Source organism: Neomonachus schauinslandi, chromosome 5, assembly GCF_002201575.2.
Source record: "Neomonachus schauinslandi chromosome 5, ASM220157v2, whole genome shotgun sequence".
In the NCBI taxonomy this organism is placed as follows: domain Eukaryota; kingdom Metazoa; phylum Chordata; class Mammalia; order Carnivora; family Phocidae; genus Neomonachus; species Neomonachus schauinslandi.
Genome location: NC_058407.1, coordinates 7655102 through 7682374, shown reverse-complemented (window position 1 = coordinate 7682374; position 27273 = coordinate 7655102). Strand labels below are relative to the sequence as shown.

The 27273-nt window shown below is 54.9% G+C and overlaps 1 protein-coding gene across 1 annotated transcript; it reads right to left on the bottom strand.

The window, feature by feature from the left end:
• Positions 1-13372: 13372 nt before the first annotated feature.
• On the bottom strand, positions 13373-24127 carry TOB2 (transducer of ERBB2, 2). Its single transcript, XM_021687443.2, has 2 exons — positions 23704-24127; positions 13373-17303 (listed from the first exon to the last, which is right to left on the bottom strand). The coding sequence occupies exon 2, from the start codon at positions 17202-17204 to the stop codon at positions 16200-16202; it is 1005 nt and encodes a 334-aa protein (XP_021543118.1). The 5' UTR covers positions 17205-17303; positions 23704-24127; the 3' UTR covers positions 13373-16199.
• Between the last annotated feature and the right edge of the window lie 3146 nt (positions 24128-27273).

The window sequence follows — 27273 nt, the reverse complement described above, 5'->3', positions numbered from 1 at the left end:
TGCTCACTAAGTGTCCAGCCTGTGCTGAGTGCTTTTCAGGCAGTCTCTCAAAGCAATATTTCCTGCAACTAGAATTGCATCCTATTATTATTCCCTTTTTTCAGGGGAGGAAACTGAAGCACAGAGAGGTAAAGTGACTTACCCAAGATCACACAGCTAAGAAATGCCACAGGCAGGTTTCAAACTGAGCCTATCTGGGTCTAGAGTCTGTGTTGCACTGAAGTGAACAGTCAAGAAATGGATATTCTAAGGGCTTGTCCCCCCCTAGTCGCTGTGGGCTGTGGAGGTGTCTTAGACCACCGACCCCAGGCTGGGCTGGGCTGGGCTGGGCAAGGTAGGTCCATCTCACCTCACATGGACTGAAGAACAGAAGCACCCTGGATTCCAGCCACTGCGCAAGTCACTCTTCCCCTTTGAGCCTCAGTTTCCCCATTTGCTGAAGGAGGCTCTGGCCTTGCCCAGCCTCCCAGGGCAGCTGCGGAGTCAAGGCTGGATTTTTCCGGTAGAACCTCATTTTCAACTACAATCTTACCCAGAAGGCCAACATATGAAACTGATAAAAGGGGTGTTTCATCAGCATACATTTCTAAGCTCAGGATGCTGACAGGTCCTTAGTCTAAAGTCACTTGAGAGGGTAAGTGTGTGACATTTGTAATGGGACACACATCCTGCTTGGGGTGTTGGGGAGGGCCATGGTGCTGGGAGCCACCCCAGCACCCAGTCTGTTCCAGCAGCTCGTCTGAGCTACACAGCATCAAGAAAGCCTTGAGGCCTGCAGGCAAAAAAACCATTTTTAAAAAATGAATTTAAATTAAGCTCCGGTGACAGCCATACAGCCCAACCAGGGGTTCCAGGGGTCTACAGAGCCCATCTGATGACCCCCGGCCCTGGCTGTGGGACCCTGGGCACAGCCCTTGCCCTCTTTGGGTTTTAGAAGGCACAGGAGGCTGGGGTCCACGTCTAGGGGCCCATCTGTTTACCTCCGCGGGTCTGGAGTTGGTGATCAGAGACACGTGGCTGATGACCTGGCTCTCCACAGCCCCTCAGAAGCCTGGCGGGTGAAGCAACAGAGTGTGTGTGGAGAAAACCTTCAAGGCCTGGCCTGGGGGCTCAGCTGGGATGTGGGAGACAGCTAGGATGAGGTGAGGTGGGATGGGGAGGAGGGAGCTGACCATGCCCTGAGAGTTTAAAAATAACTCCTGTCTGAGTGCTGTTAGCTCCAGCCAGCCCCAGCTTCCAGGCTCTGGTGACATCACCAGGGCACAGGATGTCCTTGGCAGGGCCTGGGGGTGGCAAGGGGAGGGCGGAGGGGGTCCTGACTTGCCCTTTCTGTTATTTGTGTTTGGGGAGAGCCAGCCTGGGTTGTCCTGGACAAGAGGGGCTGCCGGGGATCCCTCCGCAGCCAACCCTTGAGAGCATTCCCTTTTGCATCTGAGAAAACTGAGGCCCCAACTTGGAGAGATTTGGCAGGTCCAGAACTCGAGGCCAGCGGGGCTAGCTCCCAAGCAGTGGTTCCGGAAGTCTGGTGAGCATGGGATGGGGGACCATTTGGGGAGAGGTCCCACTTGGGTGGAGGGCAGGGGGAGGCACCAAATGGGCAAATGCCTAGCACTGTACTTGACATTGTTCAGAACAAACAAGTTCCTCCTGACCATCCTTCGCCTCTGCATCTCCCTCGGACCCTTAGGAGGGACTGGCAGGGATTAGTGCTGTCCCCATTTTATAGATGAGGAAACTGAGATCCAGGGAGACAGAACCACCTACTCTAGTCCTCAAAGCCAGCATATCATGCCCATCTGGGATGGGGTCCAGCATCCCCCAGCTTGAGCTGCTAATAGAGAGGGAGCTAAGGTGGAGCCAGGGTGGGTGTAGGGGCTGGGGGAAAGAGGAGCTGCCATAAGGATACAGGGAAGGGCTGGAAAGGAGACCCTGCTGCCTCCGCTGTTGGGGCGCCCCATTCATTGGGCCTCCCTCCCATTGCGCTCCCTCCTCACCCCTCCTCTATGGGCTTCCTGCCCCCTTGCACTCAGGCCAAAGTCAGGCCTTGCCTGGTCAAGGCTTTCCCTGCACATCCAGCCTCATCTCTCATCACGTACTTGACATACTCTAAGCCTCAGCCTCAAACTGCTTCTAGATCCCTACAGCGATTGCTATTTCAGGCCTCTGAGCATTTGAACAAGCTGTTCCTGCTGCCTGGAATGCCCCCTCCTGTGTCTTCCTGGGGAACTCCTATACATCCTTCACAGTTCAGCTCAGCTGTCCTGCTCATCAGACCACGACCCTGACCCCGGATTGCTGTTTGCTGCCACCTCTCCTCTGGACCCACGACCCTTTTAGGGCAGGAACTGTATTGTATTCCCCTTTCTGTGCAAGGGCCTAGCACATGCTTGGATGAAGGAACTCAACTGGGTCCTGAGCCTGCTCGTTTCTCGCCAGGGACTTTGTCCAAGTCACATCCCTTCTCTGAGCCTTGTAAGGTGAGGGCAAGGACCACTCTGCAAGCTTGTTGGAGAATGCTGGGATCTCCTGTGTCCCTTAGTAGGCATTAAAGGGCTTTAGCGGTGTGGGGGGTGTTGTTCCACGGCCACAGTTCAGTCTTTGGCCACAAACCCCAGTCTAACCACCCCCCCAAGGTAGGCCCCTCACTTGCTCTGCCCTGTCTCTCCACACTGCCCACCAAATCAAAGCAGGGGCAGTCCCAACCTGCCACCCTCCTGCTGCTTGCTTCCTCCCCACCTCCACCCCACCCCCCGCCCCGAACCTCAGAAAGCCCAAGATTCCCCAAGGGAGCCTGTTTCAAATGCTGAGTCCCAGGTCTCATCACCAGAAGGCCCACTCAGAAGGGCCTGGGGTGGAATCCCAGAATCAGCACTGTTAAGCAGCCGCCCGGTGGCCCCGACCCAGCTTTCGGAGCCTCCTGAGTGCAGCATGACCTTCGGCAGGGAGGAAGAGCAGGTGCCACCATGGAGGGGCTGGGGACGATCTCAGGTGGTAGCTGCCTGCAGCCTTTCCTCCATTTCCCAGGGGGAGGCGAGCAGGCCCTAAGCTAGGGGCTTCGGCAAGGGGCTCCCTCGGCCTGCTGGCCAAAGGCGGACCCCCGGGTGGCCGGCACTGGCCGCACACGGTGCGCGCGCGCGCGGGCCCCCGGGCTGGGCCCGGCCTGCCGCTGCCTCCCGTCAGAGCCGTCTGCTGGGGAGCCAGACGCGGATATAAATAACAGCGAAGCCAGGCCGGATGAAGTAAGCGCGAGCGGAGGGAGGCAGGAGCCGCCGCCGGGGAGCGGGGCACGCAGACGCGCGCGGCGGGGAAGGGGCGGCGCGGGCCCGGGTGACCTTGGTGGGGGGAGGGCGGGGGCCCCGGGCCTGGAGGTGTGACGTCGCCCGGGTCGCGGGGAAGCGCAGGGGCGCTGCGGGGGGCCGGGGCCTGGCCAGGAAGCTCGGGGCACCGAACCCCGCCCCTGGGGAGCCGGCCAGGGGCTCTGGGCTGGAAGGCTCGTCCGCCGGTGAGCGGCCTCGGCCCCGACGCACGCCCCGTCTGCTCTGAGCCTCGCTCTCCCCGGGCGTGCGCTCGCGCCCCTCCTGCCCTGCCCCCCCACCTCCCCGCGGCTCGGCGGGCGCGGAGGGGGCAATTCTGGTGTCGAAGAACGGAACAGCCGGGCTGTTCCGAGGAGGGGCCGCCCCCATTGGCTGCCCTCCTCCGCCCCGCCCCCCGCGCCGCCCGTTACGTAACCCTTCCCCCTCTCCCCCCCCCCCGCCTCCGCTGGGGTTGGGGGCCAGGAAAGGAGAGGCCCCAGCCCCTCCGTGGGCGCGACCCTGCGTGGTTCAGCAACCTTCCCTGCCGCTTAACGCCCAGGGGGAAACTGAGGCCGTTGTCTAGAGGGGCCCGGCGAGGTGGGTCCCTGCGGGGATGGGGTGACCGAGCAGGCGAGGATCCTTGGTTTACAGGGGAGCCCAGACTGTGATGGGAGCCTCAGCACCGCCTCGGTTCGCGACTTCCTCCTCTGTGCTAAGGTTCCCTCCCTGGCCGGGACCTTAGGAGCCCCGGAGGTCCCCGGCTGCGGGAGCCTTCCACAGCTACCCGCCCCCCCCCCTACTGTGCCTGGGCCACAGTGTATCTTGAATTCTAGTCAGGCAGTGATACCCAGTGGTGACTGGTTCTTCCCCCCACCCCATGGGTGACCTTGGGTAGACTTTGCCTCTCAGAGCCTCAGTATCCCCACTTTTAAACTCGGACTGCTCACGGGCCCTCCTTCTAGTGTTGTAGGGAAGAACCCAGGCATGTCAGCACCTGCTGAGTACTTAGCAAGGTAACTGTGAACTGTCCTAATTCTCCCCTAATCCTCTCCCAGGATCTGGCCCAGTGCAGGACCTGAGCCCAGCCTTGGGCTCCTCCGCAGTGCCCCGTTGGGCCGGTCTGCTCGATGTGGACCTTAGTCTTTGCCCAGGGAGCGCATGGTCCGGGCCTGCCCTGTGGCAGCACAGGGGGCCTTGCCTGATACCTTCTAAGAGCAGATTCTGGGACAAGAAAAGTATCTGCCTGGGTCTTCTGTGTGCTCCTCAGACTCAGTGGGAGCCTCTGTCCCTTCATCTGCAAAATGGGGAAGATCACACCTCCTTCCTTCCCCTCCTGCTCAGCCTCTGCCAGGATGAGGAGAGGCTGCTATCCCCGCTCCCAGTTACCGGGCTGGGACCGCGAGCCCAGGGCGTTATGCTCATTTTACCTTCCGACAGGTGAGAATTGGTGTCCTTTTACAGTTGAGGAAACCAAGAGGTGGAGTAACTCCTCCAGGTAGGGTGACTGGCCGTTCTGGCTTGCCTTAGACTGAGGGGTTTCCTGGGACACAGCACTTTTACTGGGAAAACTGGGAGTCACCCTGCCTCCAGGACACACACCTCACAAGGTGCAGTATCTGAGTCCAGAGTCTGGCAGTCCAGCTCCAGACTGTGTTTCCCTCTATCAGTATTTGCTAAATGAATGAATACATCCCTCCCCACAACCGTCCCTCAGCCTTTGCTGGGCACCTTGGCTCATATATCAGGATAGAGTTTGGACTCTGCCGGAAGTGTCGTGTGGGAAGTGGGTATGGTCTCTGGGTTCCGCTGCTGGGTTTCTAGGATCCCCCTCAGGCCCTCCCTGGTTCACCTTGACCTGAGGGAACCCCCAGGGTCTGCCCATCGGGCTCTTACCCTTTTTCCTGCAGGGGTGAGGAGCCACAGGCCCCTAATAGCAGCTGTGTCACTTTGCTTGCTGAAGCTCAGTTTCCTCACCTATAAAATCAGGGAGATAAAACCTGCCTCCGGTTGCTGCAGGGATTCAGGGAAATGCAGGTAGAGCTCCTGGCACGCAGGAAGTCCTCAATACCTCCACGTTACTGCTGCTTATTTATTTATTTTTTTTTTAAAGATTTTATTATTTGAGACAGAGAGAATGAGAGACAGAGAGCATGAGAGGGAGGAGGGTCAGAGGGAGAAGCAGACTCCCTGTCGAGCAGGGAGCCCGATGCGGGACTCGATCCTGGGACTCCAGGATCATGACCTGAGCCGAAGGCAGTCGCTTAACCAACTGAGCCACCCAGGCGCCCTACTGCTGCTTATTAATGTGGTAGTTATAGCCGACTACTCCAGCAAGTGCTTCCTCCGGGAGGGGAACTGTCTTAAATGCCCTCCGTGCATTCAAGCCCCAAAAAGAAGTAGGTGCCATCTTTCAGGTGAAGATCTGAGTCTCAGAGAGGTTGTGACCTCCCGGAGGTCAAGGCCATAGGGGGGCAGGGCCAGCGTTTGCAGGGTACTGTCCTCTTCTAGAACTTAGCTCAAGTGATGGTAGGCGGGAGTGGTCTGGGGAAACTAAGGCGTATGTTAGGGAAGGGTGGCTGAGGCCCTCGCAGGGCGCCAGGCCCCCCGGTCTCCCTCCCAGACCAGCTGGTCCTCTCCTCGCCCAGGGTGGCAGGTCAGGTTATACAGACGAGTCCTTTGCTCGGGCCAGGCCGCTCCCTGCCCCCCTCGGCCGGCTGCCTGCGCCCTCTGCCAGCTACTGTTCCCTGTCCGCCAGCCAAGCCGTGAAGCAGTCCCGGACATTGTGTCCAGAGAGAGGGCCAAGCAGGCCCCCCTACCGGTGGCCGATGACCTCCCGCCCTGCCCCTCTGGGCCTCAGGCCAGCCTGGCCTGTCCCCCGCCCCGGCCCAGGCGGCAGGCCAGAGCTGCCCTCCCAGAGGCCAGCCCAGTGCCTCGCCACCTCCTGCCACCCTGCGAGCCCTGCTTAAGAGGGGTGCCCCTGCTGCAGCCCGGGCCCGCTCCCCAGAAGGCAGCCCTAATTCCAGAGGGGGAGGCTCCCTAGTGTGCTGATCAGGAGAAGCCAGCTGGGCTCCCTGCCCTGGGCGTTTCTGCTCGGCCTGTCCCCAAATCCAGCTGAGCCAAGGCGAGCGGCCCCCTTGGGCAGAGAGCTGAGGGGGGGTGGGCTCTGTGCCCATGTGAGCGGGGCCGACCCTGTTTCCACGCCGTATGGCTAAGGAAGCTGAGCTGCACAGAGAGGCCCGGATTCTGGCAGAGCCACACGACCCAGCTGAGGCTGCTGCACGGAGCAGGAAGGGGTGGAAGGGCAGCAACAACCGGGAGGGGCAGTCCCCGAGGGGCGGGGCGCGCGCGCAAGACAAGGGGGCCCCTCTGGTTTTAGTTGAGCTGCCCCCCCCCCCGGCCCCGGGCTCAGAGCCCCTTTCCCTCACTTCCCCCAACCTAGTGTTCCTGCCTTGTCACCCGCTTTGCTTCCCTGAGGATACTTCTGTCCGTGGCTTTTGTGTTTCAGGTGTATTGTTGATCTTGTGCACGAGACCAGGAGCCTGGTGAGCGCAGGGACTGTGTTGTCCCTGCTGCATCTCCAGGGCCAAGAACACAGGGGTTTGCCCATAGTAGGTCAATCTATATTTGTGGAACGGACAATCGAGTATCGGCTGTGCCTTTTAGTCACCAGAATCAAAAAAAGGAACATATCCGTCACCCTCAAAAGTTTCCTTATTCCCAATTTTTTTTTTTTAAGATTTTATTTATTTATTGAGAGAGAGAGAATGAGAGACAGAGAGCATGAGAGGGAGGAGGGTCAGAGGGAGAAGCAGACTCCCTGCCGAGCAGGGAGCCCGATGCGGACTCGATCCAGGGACTCCAGGATCATGACCTGAGCCAAAGGCAGTCGCTTAACCAACTGAGCCACCCAGGCGCCCCACCTTATTCCCATTTTTAATCCCTTTCTCCAGTCTCTTTCCCTCCTCCTCTCCTGTCCCAGGCAACTACTAATCTGCTTTCTGTTGCGACGTGATTAGTTTGCATTTTCTAGAATTGTCTGTAAATGGATTCAAATAATATGTTGGGTTTTTTTGTTTGTTTTGGTCTGACTTTCACTCATTTTAATATTTTGAGATTCATTCATGTTGCGTGTATCAGAGGCTCATTTCTTTTTATTGTTGTGGAGTGTTCCATAGTGTGATGCCCTGGAGTTTGTTCAAGCCTTCACCCCTTGAAGGACATTTGGGTTGTTTCCTATCTGGGGCTAACACATAAAGCTGCCGTGAACATTTGTGTATAAGTCTTTGTATGGACGTTCATTTCCTTTTCTTACGGGCAAATGCTTAAGAACAGAATGGCTGGGTCCTGTTGTCGGTGTGTGTTTAACTTCTAAAGAATCTTCCAATTTATTCTACAAAGTGGTTGTAACATTTTGCATTCCCACCAGCAGTGTATGAAAGTTGCTAATTTCTCCACATCTTCGTTAACACTTGGTATTGTCAGTCTTTTAAATTTTAGCTGCTGTAATAGGTGTGTTTATTGTGGTGTTAGTTTGCATTTTTCTAATGACTATTGATGAGCAGTTTTTCATATGCTTATTTACCATTCATTTATCTTTTTTTAAGATTTTATTTAGAGAAAGAGAGTGGGAGAGGGGCAGGGAGAGAGGGAGAGAGAGAGATCTTTTTTATTTTTTTTTAAGATTTTATTTTAGGGTGCCTGGGTGGCTCAGTTGTTAAGCGTCTGCCTTCGGCTCAGGTCATGATCCAAGTGTCCTGGGATCGAGTCCCACATCGGGCTCCCTGCTTGGCAGGAAGCCTGCTTTTCCCTCTCCCACTCCCCCTGCTTGTGTTCCTGCTCTCGCTATCTCTCTCTCTGTCAAATAAATAAATAAATAATCTTTAAAAAAAAAAATCTTTTTTTTTTTTAAAGATTATTTATTTATTTATTTGAGAGAGAGAGAATGAGAGAGAGCACATGAGAGCGGGGAGGGTAAGAGGGAGAAGCAGACTCTCCGCCGAGCAGGGAGCCCGATGCGGGACTCGATCCAGGGACTCCGGGATCATGACCTGAGCCGAAGGCAGCCGCTCAACCAACTGAGCCACCCAGGCGCCCGAGATTTTATTTTATTTTAGAGAGAGAGAGAGCAGGGGGCAGGGGCAGAGGAACAGGGAGAGAATCTCAAGCAGACCCTGCAGTGAGCACAGAGCCTGACATGGGGCTCGATCTCACGACCCCGAGATCAGGACCTGAACTGAAATCAAGACTCGGACACCCAATTGACTGAGCCACCCAGGCACCCCCCCCATCATATATCTTTTTTTTTTTAAGATTTTATTTATTTATTTGACAGAGAGAGACACAGCGAGAGAGGGAACACAAGCAGGGGGAGTGGGAGAGGGAGAAGCAGGCCTCCTGCAGAGCAGGGAGCCCGATGCGGGGCTCGATCCCAGGACCGTAGGATCATGACCTGAGCCAAAGGCAGACGCTTAACGACTGAGCCACCCAGGCGCCCCTGTCATATATCTTTTTTATGAAGTGTCTGTTCAGATCTTTTGCCCAGTTTTGTATTGGGTTGTTTTCTTATAATTGAGAGGTGTTTAGTTCTGTTTTTTATTTTTTTAAGGTAATTTTTTTAAAGATTTTGTTTATTTGTCAGAGAGAGAGAGAGCGCGCGCGCGCAAGCAGGGGGAGCGGCAGGCAGAGGGAGAAGCAGGCTTCCTGCCGAGCAGGGAGAAGCAGGCTTCCTGCCGAGCAGGGAGCCCGATGCGGGACTCAATCCCAGGACCCTGGGATCATGACCTAAGCAGAAGGCAGATGCTTAACCATCTGAGCCACTCAGGCATCCCTGTTTTGTTTTTTAGATATAATTGACCAATATAACATTATATTAGTTTCAGGTGTATAACATAATGGTTTGATGTTTGTATATATTGCAAAATGATATAATTGAGTTTTGAAAGTTCTTTGTAGATTCTATATAAAACACTTTTATCAGATACATATAATTTGCAAAATATTTTCTCCCAGTCTGTGGTTTGTCTTTTTATTCTTTTTATTTTTTATTCTTTTACCAGTCAGTGTCTAAGGGAGATTTTTTTTTTTTAAATAAAGTTCAGTGTATCAGTTTTTTCTTTTATGGATCATTTTTCAGGAGTCATATCTAAGAACTCTTTGCCTAACTCAAGATCACAAAGATTTTCTCTTCTGTTTTCTTTTAGAAGTTTTTAGTTTTAGTTGTATATTTCTGCCTTTGGGATATCTCTGTGGCTTCTCGAAGGGGTGGTCTTTACTTGCTGTGCCCCTGGCTCTCACTCTTCCACTCCTGAGTCTTGTTCCTCTCCTCGCCTCCCTGCTGACTGCCTGGAGCCCCCCAGTGCTCAGTCCGGGTGTCATCTTACCAGCCTACACTGGAGCACTTGGCCTATGTTCTGTGCCATAATTCCTCACTCACCAGCTTCTGCCAACCCTCTGAAGGGCCTTCCCAGGCTGGGTGGGAGCCTCCTCTGGGCACTTGTGTCTCCCTGGGCTTCCTTCTGGCGTGAACCTGATCAAGGGGTTGAAGTCCTAATGACCCGGTCTGTCTTCTATCACCAGACGTACCCCCCACTTCCTCCAGCAGGCCCATGTGCTGGGCTTCTCCTCTGTGTCCGGCTCAGCGCCGGGCACAAAGGAGGGGTTCCAGGAAGGTTTATTGATTGTGTGAGAGAACAGTGTCTCATTCTCTCTGTTAGCCACAGATGGGCCAACCTGGAGGTGAGAGACTGAAATCTCACATTTAAGATAACATCCTGACTCCCCATCTGGGCTCCGGGGCCCATGATGTGGCCCTGAGGACCTCTTGACCTGATCTTGAGCTACTTGCTCTTGTTTACTACTGGCCTTTTCGTTCCCTAAGCATACCAGCCTTGTTCCTGCCTTGCCCTTGGAAGGGGCTGACCCCTCTGCTGCTCACTCTGGTAATTCTCTTGTAATTCAGATCGTAGATTCAGAGCCCCCCCCCTTGGTAAGGCCCCTTCTTCCCCAGACCAATCTAAAGGTCACTAGTGGCCATCGCTCGTTGTGATTATGGCCCATCCTCACTGTCTGACATTTTCTCATTTATTTGTGGTTCATCGAACATGGTCTTTAGAGGAGCAGGGATTTGTTTCCTGCTGTTCACTCTATTTCCCTCATGCCTGGAACAGTGTCCAGCACTTCTGGGGGCTCCATGTTGTAAGGTGAATATTGAATGTTGAGTAGAGCCAGTCCGGGCAGAGCTAGCCGGAGGACCCAGCTGAGTGGCTGGCCCAGGCCTCTTCTCCGCAGCCCTTCTCCTTACTCAGCCTGCCGCATCCCAGCAGTATTCTGATCAGGTCCTCATGCCTTGGGCAGGGGTGGGGGGCCTCAGCCAGTAGCCACGTGGTCCTGCCCAGGGCCTAGCCTGTTACTCTTCCCTCCCCTCCCTGGGAAAGGTTCTCCAGCACAGAGTCCTCATCATGTCTTGGGAGCCCCTGAGACAGGAAGAGGCACTGGCCCAGGGAGTGGTTCGGCTGGCCCGGGGCCCAGCCCTGCTATCCCTTGTTGTACAAGTGGGACAGATGTCAAGAGGGAAGAGAGGTGTTCAGTGTTACACAGAAAGTGAGCAGCTGTGAGGACCAAGAGCTCACTTCGCTTGCTGGCAGGGACGTTCGCCAAATTAAAAACCAGGGGATCGGTAGGTTCCTATTGCCCAGGGGCTTGGAGACTTCCTGGCTGGTTCCAGCCTGTCCTTGGGTCCTGCCCAGGCATGACTTGGCCCAACTGGCCAGGCCCAAGGGGAGGAGGAGGGAGGATGAGAGTGTGCCCCTCCGCCCCTGACTCACTCAGAGGCCCAGACAGTGGCATCCCCTTGGCCTAGGGGCGGGCCCTGACTCAGTTGGGCAGTGACCGACGGAGCAGGGTTCTCCTGCCGCCATGACTCACACCCACCTGCCCTTCTGTTCTCCAGAGGGAAACTCCCCGGAGGTTTCGGGACGTGGGTCAAGGGCCCGTTCCATCCCAGGGCTGAAGGCTGGGCCCCTGAAGAGGACAAGCGGCAGGGAGCGTACTTTGTAGCATGGGGTGGGGGGCATTGCTGGGGCACAAGCGGCCTCCCACCTGGGCAGAGGGCAGAGCAGGGGCCAGCCTAGTCTCTGCTCCGGGATGGAGTTTCCCGTTGTGCCCCACTCTGGTCCTGCTGCTGGCGGGGTCTGGTTTCGGCATGTTTGCTGATGCAAGGAAGCCTCTGGGAGCGGCCGGCTGGTGGTGTTTGAGGACAGACAGTGACAGCCCCGGGGAAGAAGGTGACACTTGTTCACTCTGGGCGGGCCGCTATGCGCAGCATTTTCCACTCATTATTTCGTTCAATTTTCATGAGCAGTAATTATCCCCATTTTCGAAGTGAGGGAACGGAGGAGCCAGAGTAGGTGAAGTGGTGTGCTTGAGGTTCCCCCAGCAAGGGAGCAGCAGGGGTGGGACGGGAACCTGCGTCTTCTGGGGGGTGGGGAGAGAGGAGTCGCTTCCCTGATGGCTCCCCCGGGGAGGGGCCTGGCTAACTTGGCCTTTCTCTGCCTCCTGATGCCCAGGCCCTCAGGCCCCCCCCCGTGCATGCCTGCCCTGTAACGGCCATCTCTCCTGTGCTCCCAGGCAGACCTTGGGTGTTCATGGAGGGTTTGTCGAGTGAATAAATGAGACTTTATTCTGGGGAGCTGAGTCTACCAGAACGCTCTTCCCTCCTATCAGGGCGGAGCTCCGCGGCACGTGCGTAGGGAGGGGGAATGGGTGACCACGGGCACCTGTTGGGACAGGACCTGTGCTGGTACTGTTTGCATTAGCAGAAGTAGGAGTGAGTGTGCGAGGGGCCCTGGGCCCCACAGGTAGGCCGGCAGCCTGTACACAGGGTCACAGGGAGACGCGGGGCTTCTCCCTGGCGGGACAGAGGAAAGGGAGACCCCTGGGAGTGGCCTTGTGTGCATCAGGCAAAGGCCTGGGCATCCTGAACAGGGGCCTCCCTCCGCTTGATGGGCTCCGGGGAGGAAGTGGCCCACGGAGGGGCCAGGCATCAAGCGCTCCTGGGACCGTGTGCAGAGGTTGGAGGCCTGGCCGGAGAGCTTCTAGGCCTCGTTCATGCTCTTGGTTGGGGAGGGATCAGTGTTGGCCTGTCTGGGAAGCGAGGGGCCTGAGGAGATGCCCATCGCACTGATGCCCCAGAAGAGCTGCCCCCCCCCATACCAGGCTGGAGGTGGCACGTCAGCCCTCCCATCCCCTCCGGGGGAGCGTCAGGCTTCTCCAGCAGTTGCCACGGCTCTGTACATATAAACGTCACACACAAAAGCTCAGCTTCCCCAATTGCCAGTCTCGTGCATCTAGACTTGGAGCCCTGTTCTCAGCTGTACTGCAGAGAGAACACCTCCCATCACCAGGTTGCCGTGAGGCGGAAAGAAGATCCCTCCAGTACCTGGCCGCCCTCTTCAACACAGGGGCCCGCGGGGCTGATGTGCCCCACAGCCGGGGAGAAGGTACACGGAGAAGTTTCCCCAGTGACGGGCAGTGATGGGCCCTGTGAGAGGGAGATGGCTGAGCTCTTCCCCAGCCCCAGGCAGGCCCTCTTGCCTCTACGGCGGCTCGGCAGTTGCCCGGCCCAGAGAAGGGCCGAGAATCCAAGCACCAGGTTTTGGGACAGAACCTGACTCGGGTGGGCTCTTCTCGTCCTTACCCACTTCTAAGGGAGCAGTCGTCTGAGGGAGGCAAACACTAGACGTAGAGCAGCGGGGGGGAGGCTGATCTCTCCCTCGGCCGATTCCTTGCCGTTCCTAAAAAAGCCACGCCGTGATCCTGTTCTGTTCGCAAGGCTTGCTTCCAGTACCCGCTCCACAACCCGGCAGCAGGGGGAGCTTGGGCAGTTCCCAGCCTTAGGGAGCAGGTTTCCAGGGTGGCAAAGAACCCCTCGAAGTGGGAACTCTGTGTCCTGTGATGGTGCGACAGGGGGGTGAAAAGGGGCCCTTGGCACTGAGGCACCCCAAGGGGTGAAGTGAGGAGGACCAACGGTCTCTTGAAGCCGACAGGGGCCCCAAGTAAAAACAAGCCAGGAGCAGGCAGCAGGCTATTATATATCATGCTTTTAATACAAACTTAAAAAAATCTGGAACAATATAAACTGTACAGATTTGATCAATCTTTTTGTTTTGTTTTTAAACTAAATCTCTAAACACACCAATGTCCCATTCCAAAATATTGCACAACATTCTGAATACAAAATGCTTGATTGTATTCCTCCTTCACTAAAGAAAACAAGTTCATTACCCTGCTCCCCCAAGCTCCTCTCCACATTGCCTCAATGCCCTCCTTCCCATCCCGAGGGGTCAAACTAGAGAATCTATAGCTCACTGCATTGAGAAAAATACATCATTCTGGACTAAAAGTTTACATTCTTTACAAGACGATCCACCTTTTGATTTGTTCCTGGGAAAGAGGGGCAGACAGAGAGAGAGGATGGGGAAAGGGGAGAAATAGGTTCAATTCTCCTCTTTTTTTATTTTAAAGTTTGTTTTTCCTGAAAAAATATCTGTTTCTCTCCTCTTTTTAAGAAAAAATCTTGAAAAGAAAAAAATTACGTTTTTTACGTTAGAAATATACATATATTATATATACCTCTTACATTTTACAAATGTAGCAAATTATTCAATACAAACGGACACCAAAAAATGTAAAAAATAAAAAAAAAAGTTTTCCTACGAAACCAGGTAAATTAGTGCAGGTTTTTGTTTTCGTTTCCTTAAAAAAAATAAAATTGAAGCAAAAATGCCTAGATTTGAGACGAGACAGACTGAACTGGGCCCAAGAGTCCAGCAGTGGAGTCATGCTCCTGAACATACATTTTTCTTCGTATTTCAAAAGACACTAAGGGGTTGGTCTGCCCCTCCCCCTAGATGTGGTGAGAAACAAGCCGACCGGGCTGGTGGGTACCTGTGTCCGCGAGTGTAGGGGCATGCATCAGGCAGCATCCAACCTTTCCCAGAGAGCAGCCATCTGCCTGGGCCTGTCACCTGTGTGGGAGCGGAGGGCGAGGGAGAGGGTCGCCCAGACCCGGCCGGCCGGAGAAATCTAGGGGACAGCTGGTGCTGGGCTGAGGAGCCAGGGCGTTGCCCCGCTGGGGGAGGTAGAGCTGGTGCCCAATGCAGGGGGAGGAGGCTGGCAGTGTGTGTCTGGGCTGGACCCACTGCCACGGTGGTTGCCCCACTTGGGGTCACTGAGGAGGGCGGGGTGGGTTGGGGTGCCAAGGGCTTTGGTACGTTTTGGTGACGGGGGCCCTGATGCCACGTGGCCCACCAGCCAAAGCATCATGGCATGCGTGGAAGCTGGCTCACTAGGGTCAGGTGGGAGAAACAGCTTCTCTTCCGGCAGAGACAGGAGCTGAGGCTCTCCTGTGATCCGCACATACCATCTGCGATGGCCAAACGCCTGTCCCGGCCGGCCTGCCCGAGAGACCAGTCCTCACAGCATCGAGGCCTAGTGGAGTTGGGTCGGGCAGTGAGAGGGGCCGGCAAGAGGTACCAAGAAGTTCTCACACAGGCAGGGGCAGAAACATACTAAAATAACATCTACAACCAAAGGACTAAGAAGTCTCGATTCAAGGCTCAGGACTGCCCACTCTAGGCACTGACCCAAAACCCCCCCCCCCCCACGGGTGCTCAGGTGAGGAGCTCCCACCCTGGGTTAAGGTCACGAAACAGGAGGATCTGAGTCCAGGGACTTCTCTTAGGCATCAGGGGCTGGTAGGCTGGTATTCCCTCAGCCCCTCACACCTAACCCCCCCCCCTTTTTTGGTCAAAAACAAAAGTGCAGATCCCTCCGCAGCGTGGAAACCAGTTCCTTCTGCAGTATTTTCCCCTGGGAGTGTCTTAGGCTCAGCCGCAGTCTCACCCCAACACGTGACCCACCCTACAAAAGGACTGACAACCCACCCGGCCCATTCCCCAACCTCCTACATAAATAAGCACTTGCCGCAACCTGGAATCATGTTGGCGGGGAGGGGGTTTACATGGCTTGGAATCCTTTAAAACAGGACGGCAAACCACGCACACGCATGCGCACGCACACACACACCCGCACTTGCCCCACCTCCTTCCCCACAACCTCAGGCCCAGGGAAGAAGGGGCTGCACGAGAGGCCACATGTGTCAACGGCTGGGTCTCTGGGGCTGTGGTGGGGGTCCGGGCCAGGTGGGGATGGTGGTGTGGGGCCACAGGACAGAGATGAAAGCAATTCCACTAGACAGAGTGCTAACCTCTCTAGCGGGAGGGTGTCAAGTAGCCAGCCAGCAGCTCCCCGCGGCTCAGGCCTGGGAGGGAGCAGGGGCTGGGGTCAGACCTATTTGGGTGGCAGGGCCCAAGAAGGCCTGCTGAGGTTGGATGGCTTTGAGTGAAAGCAGAGCTGGGGGACAGAGGCAGTGACACGGGGCAGCCTCTCTGCTCTGGGCAGAGTCAGGCCCCAGCTGTGGCTCTTCCTTCCCTGTGAGCTTGGACACACCAATCCTAAACCAGGCGTGTGAAGGAGGGAGGGAGGGAGGGAGGGAGCAGCAATTCACATCTGGACCATTCTTAGCATAGGAAGCCACTAATTAAAGATGTTATATAGAAAACTACATGTAAAAAAAAAAAAAAAGAAAGAAAGAAAAAATATAAAACCCAAACCAACCAAATAAATCAGAGGCAGGCAGGAAAACAGCAGGGGGTTGAGTTAACCTCGATTCGGTGCTTCAGGAGCCCCCTCCCACTCCATGCCTGGGCTGGATCTTTTTTTCTAGAAGCCAGAGTAAGAAGACTGGAAATCTTTTTGTGTATTTTTCTTTTCCTCTTTTTTTGGCCTTTCTTTTCCTTTCTCCTTTCTGTGGTCTTGGGCGCTCCCGGCCCCGCGGCCCGAGGGCGGTCAGTTGGCCAGCACGACAGGCTGGAAGGGCTGGCTGGGGTAGGGCATGGCGTTCAGGTTGTAGCTGAGGCCCTCCACGAAGGGTGTCTTCTCCAGGAAGAGGCTGTTGGTGCCGCCCCCAAACACCTGGGCCACGTCGAAGCTGCTGCTATTGCACGAGGCGGCCCCGGCGCCCCCGCCGTCGGCCCCGTCAAAGAAGAGGCTGGTGGCGCCGCCCCCGTTGTACACGAACTCCTTGGCGTTGGGGGAGAGCTGCGACTGAGGGGCCGGGCTGGCCGCGACGAAGTTCAGTGAGTGCAGAGACAGGGAGAGGCTCTTGTGCTTCAGCAGGCTGCTGGTGGGAGAGCGGGCCAGGCGGGGCTGCGGAGGCTGGGGGCCCCCAGGCCCGCCACCCGCCACGCCCCCGCCACCTGTGGCCCCGCCGCCCTTCTTCATCTTGGTGGAGCCAAACTTGGTGGCGGCGAAGGAGGCGGTGGTGAAGGTGATGGGCTGGGCAGAGCGGGGGATGAAGGTGGGGCTGGGCGACTGGCCGAAGGACGGCGACGGGGAGCTGGACAGGGAGCTGTCCTGGCTGCCGATGGGCACGAAGACCTGTGCGTCGGGGTTGAAACTGCTCTTGAACTCCTTGTCCAGCTCTGGGGCGACACAGCCCTCACTGTCATCCAGGTACAGCACTTTCACCGCCCCCTTCTCGCCGATCTGGTAGGACACTTCGAACGGGTCGATCCAGACGCTCAGCTCCTCGGGCACGTTGGCCCGCACATCCTCCACGGCCAGGCCACTCCGCCGGGCGGCCAGCTCCACCACGGGGTCCACGATCTCCCCGATGTGAACACAGCGGAAGCCGGAGCCCTTCAGGGGCTTGTCAGGGTACCAGTGGCCTTCATATTTCTTTTTCAGGAGCCGCTCCAGCTCTTCGCCGAACAGGTCTGCCCGGCGCCGGGGCAGCTTGTTGTACAAGTAGGAGATGATAAAGTTCAGGGCCACTTTGATCTCCAGCTGCATGGTCCTTTCCGAGGTGGCAAATCAGCTCCGGGTACGTGTATACAAGCCGAGGGCAGTGGCAGGTGATGGAAGGTAGGCAGCCTTGGGCTCCAGACAGCTCTGCAAACCAAGAACAACGGAGGGTATTATGAGTAGATGTGCAGAAAGCTTGGGGGGGGGGGGCAGGCGGGTAGGGGGAATCAACGGAAAGGATAGAAAAGCACCAACTTTAGATCTCAGACTCAGGGCCCCTTTTCTACTCTACTAGTGACTAGCTTGACTGTGTGGCTGAGGGCAAGCCACTTTCTTCCGAGCCTCAGTTTTATCAGTGACATAAGGCTATCATGGAGAGTAAGTTAGCTCAAGGATGTAAACTGTCTCACACTGAACCTGCTATTTAGAAGGCACCTGATAAAATGAGCTATGGTTTTTCAAGTAATTCTAAAGAAACAGGAGTGCTGTGGTTTCCACTATTTTGAGAATCCAAGTCACTATACAACTGCTATCAAAAAAACAAAACAGAACAGAGAGCTGGGTGGCTCAGTCGTTAAGCATCTGCCGTCGCTCAGGTCATGATCCCAGGGTCCTGGGATCAAGTCCCATATCAGGCTCCCTGCTCGGCAGGAAGCCTGCTTCTCCCTCTCCCACTCCCCCTGCTTGTGTTCCTGCTCTAGCTCTCTCTCTGTCAAATAATAAATAAAATCTTAAAAAAAGCAAAAAGCAAAAAACCCACAAAAAACTGAGACCCTAATTCAACTGGAGAAGGGGAGGCTCTTGGTAACAAATCTCCATAACGTCTTGTTGAAGTCGTACTCCCAACAGTCACAGGCCAAGATATAAGTTTAAAATCCTTAGTTTTTCTCCTTAAATGGAAAGGGATACAGATCACTGAACAGGAAACAGCACTGCCAACTTTTCACTGGGGGCTTGGACTCCAGTCACATCCAATTTGTCATCCTGGGCCCCGTCGGTGTACATGCTTTCTGGCTCGCTCTGGGTTTGCAGAACTGATGTTTCAAGAACACAGTGTAACCAAAGGGTGCATTTCCATTGAGGCAGCCTCCAAGAATGGAGACAAGAACACGATCCCCAAGAAGTCAAGACCTGTTACAACCAGAGGTGTGGGCCAACAAGGGACTGCTGACCAGGGGCTGTCTCAGGGAAGCAGAGGAAATGAAACGGAGGCAAGACCCTATAGGCCAAAAAGTCCTTAAGAGCAGCACTGGTGTGGCCAGAGGGAATCTCTAGCTTTTGGCTAGAGTGTAGGTGATGAGGGTGGCAAAGAGAAGAAATTTTCCATCACCCTGCAGCCTCCAGCTGGGGACCCATCATCACTCAGTCTCCTGGGGACCGTCTAACCACCTGTCCTTGGCACCAGATCAGACTTATCAAGTGTTTGGAGATCCCTGGAGAGGAGACAGCCCAAGATAAACACTCAGATTGTTATTCTGGGATTCTCTCACAGCCAGCTCCCACAGAGGTCAAAAAGGTTTATTCCTGAGGTCTGGGCCAGCCTCATGTCTTAAGAAGATGATCTGTAAAGTCCTGAGAGCGAGTGATTCTCATCTCCTCACTCTGGATCTCCAAAAGGGCAGCTCCAGGGTGGTCATGCTGTGGGAAAACTGAGAAGGACCACCTTTAAGGGTCAGCAGGGCCAGAATTTGTTCCCAGCCAGGCCTCTGGGTGGGAATGTGCTGCTGAGCTCAGTGCAGAGACAAGACTAATACATGATCCATCAAGGGCATCTTTTGCCCTGTGATAGATCTGGAGCTGGATTTTGATTAAAATCCCTTCTGGGTCCAGCATAGAGTATTCAGGTGCTAATTCTAGGCTTGAGGATCTTGAGTTTTTTGAACACCTGCCCCAGCTCACTTCCTTATAATTCTTTGGACTGGGGCCATGGCTCCTAGGGGTATTTTTAGGACTGGATCCTCGGGCAAAGCTCTTGGGTGAATATCAGAGAAGAAGCACTGGGTCAATCTGGAGCATCACAGGACACTGGCCAGGTCTAGTCCCACCCTCATTTCAGGTCTGAGCAGAGGGTCACATGGGGATTCAACAGAGGTGCCATAAGCACAGATCAATTCCAGAAGGATTAAAGAGGAAAAAAAAAATGGTAAAGATAGGGGGCTTCCTGTTTATAAGGACTGCAGGGCTAGCCACCAGGACTGCAGGTGTCCCTCAAGAGGAAGTCTGTAAGGGCCATAGCAGCCCACCAGAGGTGTCCAACATGGAGGAAATTAAAAAGTTATGAAGAAAGTTGGCACTGGTTCCCAACGATGGCCCTGGAGTTAAAGACAATGTTTTCAAAGTGTTTTTGAAAAGTAAAACAGACTTAAATATGACATTATACTTCCCCAAAGCACCACGTGGCCTCTTGGTATACCACTCAACACCAAAGGGCTCCTACACCTTTCTAGGCCTCCTCAAACTTTGCTGCATACATGCCTTCCAAGTTAACCTCCCCTGAAGTGTTCAGCCTCAAAATGGGAGCATTTTTATTTATCTATTTTTTTTAAATTAAATTTTACTTAGTTAACATACAGTGCAATATTGGTTTCTGGAGTAGAATTCAGTGGTTCTTCACTGACATACAATACCCAGTGCTCATCCCAGCAAGGGCCCTCCTTCATCCCCATCACCCGTCTAGCCTGTCCCTCACCCACCTCCTTCCATTAACCCTCAGTTTGTTCTCTATCGTTAAGAGTCTCTTACGGGGGCGCCTGGGTGGCTCAGTTGGTTAAGCGACTGCCTTCGGCTCAGGTCATGATCCTGGAGTCCCTGGATCGAGTCCCACATCGGGCTCCCTGCTCAGCAAGGAACCTGCTTCTCCCTCTGACCCTCCCCCCTCTCATGTGCTCTCTCTCTGTCTCAAATAAATTAAAAAAAAAAAAAAGAGTCTCTTACGGCTTGTTTCCCTCTCTCCTTTTTTTCTTTTCAAAATGGGAGCATTTTAAATGCAGGCCAAAGTCATTGGGAAATAAGCCTCCCACCCCGAAGTACAATAGAACCACTGTCATCAGCCCTGCCTAGCGAACCATTTTCTGCAGCATAAGCAGCTAAAGCTGCACACCAATTTATACCTCAGTGACGCTGCCACACAAGGAAGGAAGTATAGAACGCCATCTTTGCCTCTTTAATTGGAGAACAGGCCAGGCCAGATGGCTGTGGGGTGGAACCTTTCAAAAATGCTGGACAACCAGAATGAGATTTTCTGCTCTATCAGCTCAGGCTCTAATTTTGACTTCAAGAAGCTTATGGAACAGAGGATTAAAGCACTGGTGCTGTCTTGTCTTTAACTAAAGATAGGAGTGACCACTCCAATGAGTCTGTTCATTTTTTTTTTTAAGGCTATGGACAAATTCTAGGCTTATATATAAATATTCATAGATATTCATTCATAGAATGTGGTAAGATTAGAAAGCTTAGTAATAACTACTCTTCAATATAAGTAACAAGTGGATTCAAGTTAAGAGGATAGAGAGGACTTTAAGATCTTCTCCAACTCTGACTCAGGTGCAAAAGGCCAGAAAGGTGGCAAAAAGTAAAAACAAAAACAAAACCAACCAAACAACTCCCCTCCCGCCTCAAAAACCAAGTGTTTAACAATAGCAACATCTACCTTTTGTCAATATATTAAAAAGTTGCGAATGTGAGAGTAAATTCTGTCCAGTTTCATTTAGAATCTAATCCTCCTTCACCTGTTTATTCCCAACAGTAAAATTAATGTGGGATTCAGATCCCTTGTGCTGACTTGTGTTTTATTTATTTTTTAAAGAGGATTTTTATTTATTTGACAGAAAAAGACACAGCGAGAGAGGGAACACAAGCAAGTTACTGAGTGGGAGAGGGAGAAGCAGGCTTCCCGCCGAGCAGGGAGCCCGATGCGGGGCTCGATCCCAGGACCCTGGGATCAGGGCCTGAGCCAAAGGCAGACGCTTAAGGACTGAGCCACCCAGGCGCCCCTTGACTTCTGTTTTAAAGAGTGCTTAAGAGAAGGACAAAAACGAGGTAAGAAAGGTGGCTGCTATAGTCAATGATACGGTAATGGAGTTTCCAGAAAGAGCTTATAACAAAAATGCGAAAGAAGGTTAAGAAAACCAGTATGTTTTAAAGGGGAAAAGGAGGGATAATGATGAGGGAACTCCTCAGGCCCCCAAACCAGGAGTACCTATAAAATATTCAGGCACCTCAAGCCTTAACAACCAAATGGTCCTACAACCAAGCACGATCAGGTTCAAATGAGCCTGGAAAGAGGAGTCGGGAAGGAGGGGTCCTCAATTTTGACAAGGCCAGCAGGTGTCGCACACCGAATCCCAGGGAGTGAGAGCCAGGTTCCGTGGGACCGCCTGGCCCCACCCCACCAGTCTCAGAGGCAGCGACCCAGGCCGGCGGGTATGCTTGCAGGCCTTCCAGGACTTGTGCCGACGGACCACAACACCCCGCCCAGAGTCTCCACCATGTCCCTCCAACATGGACTGTGCAAACCCAACTGTTCCGACTAAGAAGGCCCTTTCTGGGGCACTCGATTCCTGCGAAGCCAGGAAGACTTCACTAACTCCAACGTAGGCCGGGAGTGAAGGCGCGCTCTGCACTCTGGGAACTGTAGTCCTCAGACACCTCACGCTCAGACTGGAGCAAGTGACCTACTTTCTCTGCATACTACACTTCCCTATGTGCTTTGCGAAGGTTCAGCCAGCGAATTACGCATGCCCGGTAAGGGGAGCTGGCCGAGGTTCGGAGAACCGAGGAAAAGTTTCCGATGCACATGCGCGCTGTGGTGGACGCCCCCATCCCCCCGCCCACCGCTTAATACATTTTATATAAATTTACCCATAAGGCCTACTCTCCGTATTGTACCACCCTACCGTATTCCCGTCTTGGTCTCAAGAAAGGCTGAATTGCCGCCCCTTCCTCTTCCCCTTCCTCTTCACAGGTTCCCTTGACTGTTCAATTAAGGATCTCCTTCTAATGAGTTTTTTCTGGGTGAACACGGTGGGCTGGGACAGATAAAGGTCACCCATCCCTCCGCCGCCCCCCCCCACCCCGCCCCTGCCGCTTAATCTGTATTCCTTGGACTGGGTGGTCTCCGTCTGGAGTTGCTGTAGGGACGGTGAATTCAAAGAGGAAAAAAAGCGTTTTTCACTTAATGCCCGGCGGGCTCAGCTCCAGCACCCCCACGGCCAGAAAAGACAGGAACTAAACCCAGTTCTCCCCTCCTCTCAGCCAAAGAAATTCCCAGTTAAGTTGCGGGGAGGGGCCGGGCGGAAAATCAGAAGGCCCGAAGCCAGCAGGGCCCAAGCCTCACCCCTCTTCTAATCCAAGTCCGAGTAACTAGACCCAGCTAGGGAAATGGGAAAAGGTTCCGGGCAGGGAAGGAAAAACTGTGCATCTGACACCCGAACAACATATTCTAATACTTGAAATTGTTTTGTGAGTCTCCTCCCATTGCAAGGCCTGCTCTATGACCAGACTTACCAGATCCTCGGCAAAGCTCCCCTACACAGTGTTAAACCTCCCTAATCCTTCCTCCCACACAAGCTTCTTTCCCCCACTGCTTAAGAGGGGGATGGGGGCAGGCGCCCAAGAAAGCAATAGGAGTGTTTTTCTGCTGGAAAATCAAAGATGAGGGGCTCACTCCCAAGGTAGGATGGATAGGAAGGAGAAAAAGAAAGGTTAGACACTGAGCAAGGCACCTGAGACCCCCTCCGCTGGCCCAAGCTGCAGCCCGCTGTGTAGGGTTCTGGTTCCTCTGCGGGGTGGGAGAAGGCCTGCCAGCTGCCCCTCCTCTCTCTGCTCCCTTCCCCCCCTCCCTCTCTGGTCAAGGGCACAGTCCATCCTCCGGGCAGGAGGGGAACGAGCTTAGAAGTAGGGCTCTTCCTCCCAGGCATCTCACCGGGATCAACCAGAATCCACTCACTGGTATTGCTGTAAACGCACTTCACCCCCCGCCCCGCACAGTTTTCCCTTAAAACACTAAAGCCAAACGGTAAATTCTGGTTCAGCGGCCGGAGGACAGTCACCACTGATCGGTCCAAAAGGGGATGTCTACCTTCTATCCCTCAGCTCCACAGGGCCAGAAATAAACCCTATTAATTATTACCACCCCCTTCCCCGCGGGAAAAGAAGCAGAAAAACAAGGCCTGGATCCCCTTCCTTCCTCTGATTTATTTAATGGTGGTGGAAGTTATGTTTTGCGGGGGGGGGGGGGGTACAAAGAAAAATCTAGCGAGTCTCTACGATATGAAGAACTGAGGGGGGCGGAGAGGGGAGGAAATGCACCCCACCCGGGAGGGGGCCACACTCAGAACACGGAGCGGAGAGGAGCACCGGGGAAAAAGGCGGGGAGGGGGGGTTCTATCGGGGAGGTGGAAGGGGAAAGGAAAATGTTGGCCAGTCCTCGGGGTGGGGGCACGATAGCAACGTGCAGCGTCCAGCAAAGCGAAGAGCGAGAGTGGGACGGGGGTGGGAGGAGGCGTCTCAGGGGTCCCCGCCGCCCGCACGCTCCCCGCTCACTCACTCGGGTCTCCGCGGTGGCGGGGCGGTCTGCCGGTCTCGGGGAGGCTTCTCCCTCCAGGGTGGTTCTGGGCGCGGGGCGGAGGTCGCTCTTCCTTCCTTTCCGGGCGCCGCCGGGCCGGAGGTTGATGGGTCCTTTTTTTCGTTGAGGGTTGGGGGACAAGTGAGGGAGTTTTGGGCTATGACTCTCAATAATAATTCTTTCAGCTTTTTGGAGGTCAGGCTCGGCGGAGGGGACGGAAGGCGGGCGGGCGGGCCGGCCGGCGGCGACGGCGCGGGGATGTTGGACCGGAGGGCGGCTCGTCTCGCAGGGCGGAGAACGGTCCGGGCTCTGGCTAACGGGCGGTCCTGCCCTTCTGGCCCCGCGTCGCCCGAGCCACTCGCTTCTCTCCGGCGACGACCCGCACCTTCCCGCGCCCCGGCCCGAAGTGAGCAAAGTCAATGAAAAGTTTCACCCTTAGCAACCCTGCGCACGGATCCCGCTTCCCCACCCCTGCGTGATGCGTCCCTCCGCCCTGCAGGGGCGGGGCCGGGCGCCGGGCCGGGACTACTTCCCAGCCGGCCGGGAGGCTTAACCCTTCGCGACGCGGGGTCGGGGCTCTACATGCCCTCCGGAGGTTCCCCGAAACCTCCTTCCGCCAGCCCTCCCGTGGCCGGCCTCTTCTCACTCAGATCCCAGCTCAAACGCCAGCAAGGCCGCCCTTAGCCGGTCCAGTGATGCTCGCCTCCCCTCCCCATCACAGCACCGTGCCATTTATTTTTTTCATGCTCCAAACCACTGAAAGCGTGCTCATCGGGTACAATGTTTCCCCAGGTAGACAGCGAGCTCTGGGAGGGCAGGGTCCTGGACTGGAACCCGGTGGTTCACTTTAGATGTGTGACATGAACGGATGTCGCGGGGAGGGGAGCTCCCGCCCCCAGCTCCCGTGGCTTGGGCCCTGCACCTGCCCCAGCGCCGACTGTTTTTACGTTTCGCCGGACCTGCTCCCCCAGGCCAGGTCGGCGAGTCCCTCCGGGTCTGGGCGTTTGACTGGCCGACCAACCCCACGGCTCTCGCACCGCCCCAGTTACCGTCCCTTGGCGGGAGGGGGAGCTGAGGGGATGGCGCGAGCTTGGGAGACGTTTCGCTCCTTTTATTAACTCGGGTTGGCTCGAGTCTTCCGAGCGCCCCATGCCTCGGCGGGCGATGCTAACGACGAAGGGAGGGCGAGTGGGAAACCGGGGTCTGAGCACGCTGAGCGGGAGGAAGGGGAGGCGAGGCGAGGCGAGGCCGGCCGGCCGGAAAAAGGAGCCTAGCGCCACATAAACCTTCTACTTGCTGCCTCTGGCCGCCCAATTACCTCGCGGCCGGAGAAGGCCCGCGCCGGCTCGCGCAGGCGCGCTAGCGCGCCCCCGGCCAGCCCCGGGCGGCACTCAGCCCTGCTGCGGATTCCCGCGTTTGCTCTCCCGGCTGGCGACCCCCGTACGGGGGACTAGACAGAGCAACATTTCTTCTATATAAGAGCCCCCCGCCGGCGGGGTGTGGCGCCTGCCCGTGCCAGGGGCCCCAGGCTCACGCACCCGACGGTCCATGGGGTTGCAGACCAAGGCTCGCTGGCCCTGAACGGGCGCGCCGGCTCCGCGCGCTCGGCCACATTGTGACTGCGGGGCGCGGAGTTGAGGGTAGGGAGGCCTGTGCCCAGGTGAGGTCACAGACGGACCGGACTGCCAGGTTGCGAGGAGCCCCTGGGAGCTTGCGCGTTAAGGCTTTTGCCCAGTCGCCCATTCCCCAATTCTCTCCCCAACCCCCGACCTTTATTCTCATTCCAGGCGGTTCCAGCCCATCCGCAGTCGCCGAACCCACGTGGGGTGGCGAAATCCGAAAGTTTCCAGCTACGAACAGTTTGCATTTGTTTGTTCCTTGATCTTTTTTTGTGTGTTGTTTTTTGCAAGGGCAGAGAGCAGCGGTGGTGTGGGGGTTTAAAAGCGCTTTCCTTGACTGCAGCAGAAAAAGGCCGGACTGGAGGGCAAACTCCAAAGGGACAGGGAGTCGCGAGGGAGCCTGAGCCCGAAATCCCCCATCCCCCACACACTGAGCGTTTCAGCCCCTGGGGCACCTCCAGGGACTACTTGCCTCGTGCGTCAGCGAGGGGCAGAGCGTCACTTACACGCCCCGCTCCGTTTTGCCCCACTCCACTCCTCCCCTTCTTTTTCCTCCCTCTCCACCTCCCTCCCCTCCCCATCGCTCCCCACTCCTCCCTTGCTCTGCCCTAGCGTGTTCCACGTGAGCAGTGAGACCCCGCCGACCTACAGGGTGCCAGAGCACCGAAGAGCTAAAAATATAACCTGTGTGTTAGCAACAGCCTTCCCATTGGTCGGGGAGCAGGGAGAGGCGGCTTCTGATTGGGTTTCCCATCCAACCGCTAGGATTAAGAATGGGGGCCAAAAACCCGAGCGCTGGGCCTTTGGGAAAAGTGTGCGTTTGCGCAATGAGGCATTGCAAAGGATGCTGGTATTTGAAGTCATTTATTAGAGGCAGCAATGGGTTTGAATCCCAATTGTGTCCACCAACCGTGTTATCTTGATTTAATGGTAACAAATCTCTTTACGTCATCAAACCTGTTTTCTTGTTCTTAAAATGGAGATCGTGTGAGGATTAAATATGATACAGGATGTAAAGCCTGGCTCAAATAGTTGTTATCCTTAATTTAAAGGTAACTGTTCAGGCCAGATTGCATCCTACATATCCTGTGCACGGTTCGGTGTGTATTCCCCAACAAGAAACCTTACTATAAAACACGATGAGAAAGAACCGTTAGGGTGAACTGAAACGAATTCTCCTAGGGCATCTCAGGAAGGAGGGATGGAGTCCATATAAGTAGATAAAGGGTAGACATCTCCTACCTAAATTCAGTGCAGGCTGAGGGAGGGCGCACAGAATCCCTGGACAGAAGGCATAGGATTTCTGCGTGTTCGTGCTTTTGTTCTAATCTCCCCTGCAGTGCTGGAAACACACCAGGCTTGAGCAACTTAACTAAAACAAAACTGAGAAGTCCAGCCTCCTTGGCAGTTGGGAGCTCTGGGTAAAGGGTTGGCATATAAATAGGAAGGGATAAAATAGAGGGGCGAAAGGTAATCACCATTCTTAACTGCTTATGTGTCCATTTGTCATGTGGCGAGGAGGAGACAGGACGTTTTCTCTCCTCAGTGTGTGACTTCATCTTGCCAGGGCTTAATTGTGAGCTTAATTCCACTCAAGCATCCCACAGTCCCCTCCCATTTTAAATAATCCTATGTTGAAAGGTACACACCATGTTTTCAAAATGGTGAGCTTCAGAAGCAACTCCCCTGTCTGAGAGTAAGCAAGTTATACCAGATGTTTTGTTGCCTTGACAAGTCAGGCTGGTAATAATTAACTCCAATTAACTCTCAGGGGTGAGTCACTCTCTCATACACACATGCTAGGGTGAAAAATTTTGTAGTTCCTTTTATGTTATCTAAGAAAATAGCTCCTCATATTTGACTTTTTCAGATCCACTGCTCCAGCTGGGCAGGAGCAAAGACAAACCCAACAAAACTGGCTTCAGGGAAGTAA

What these genes read in the sequence shown, in the direction of transcription:
- TOB2 (XM_021687443.2), bottom strand. Translation starts at nt 17,204, where the DNA reads ATGCAGCTGGAGATCAAAGTGGCCCTGAACTTTATCATCTCCTACTTG.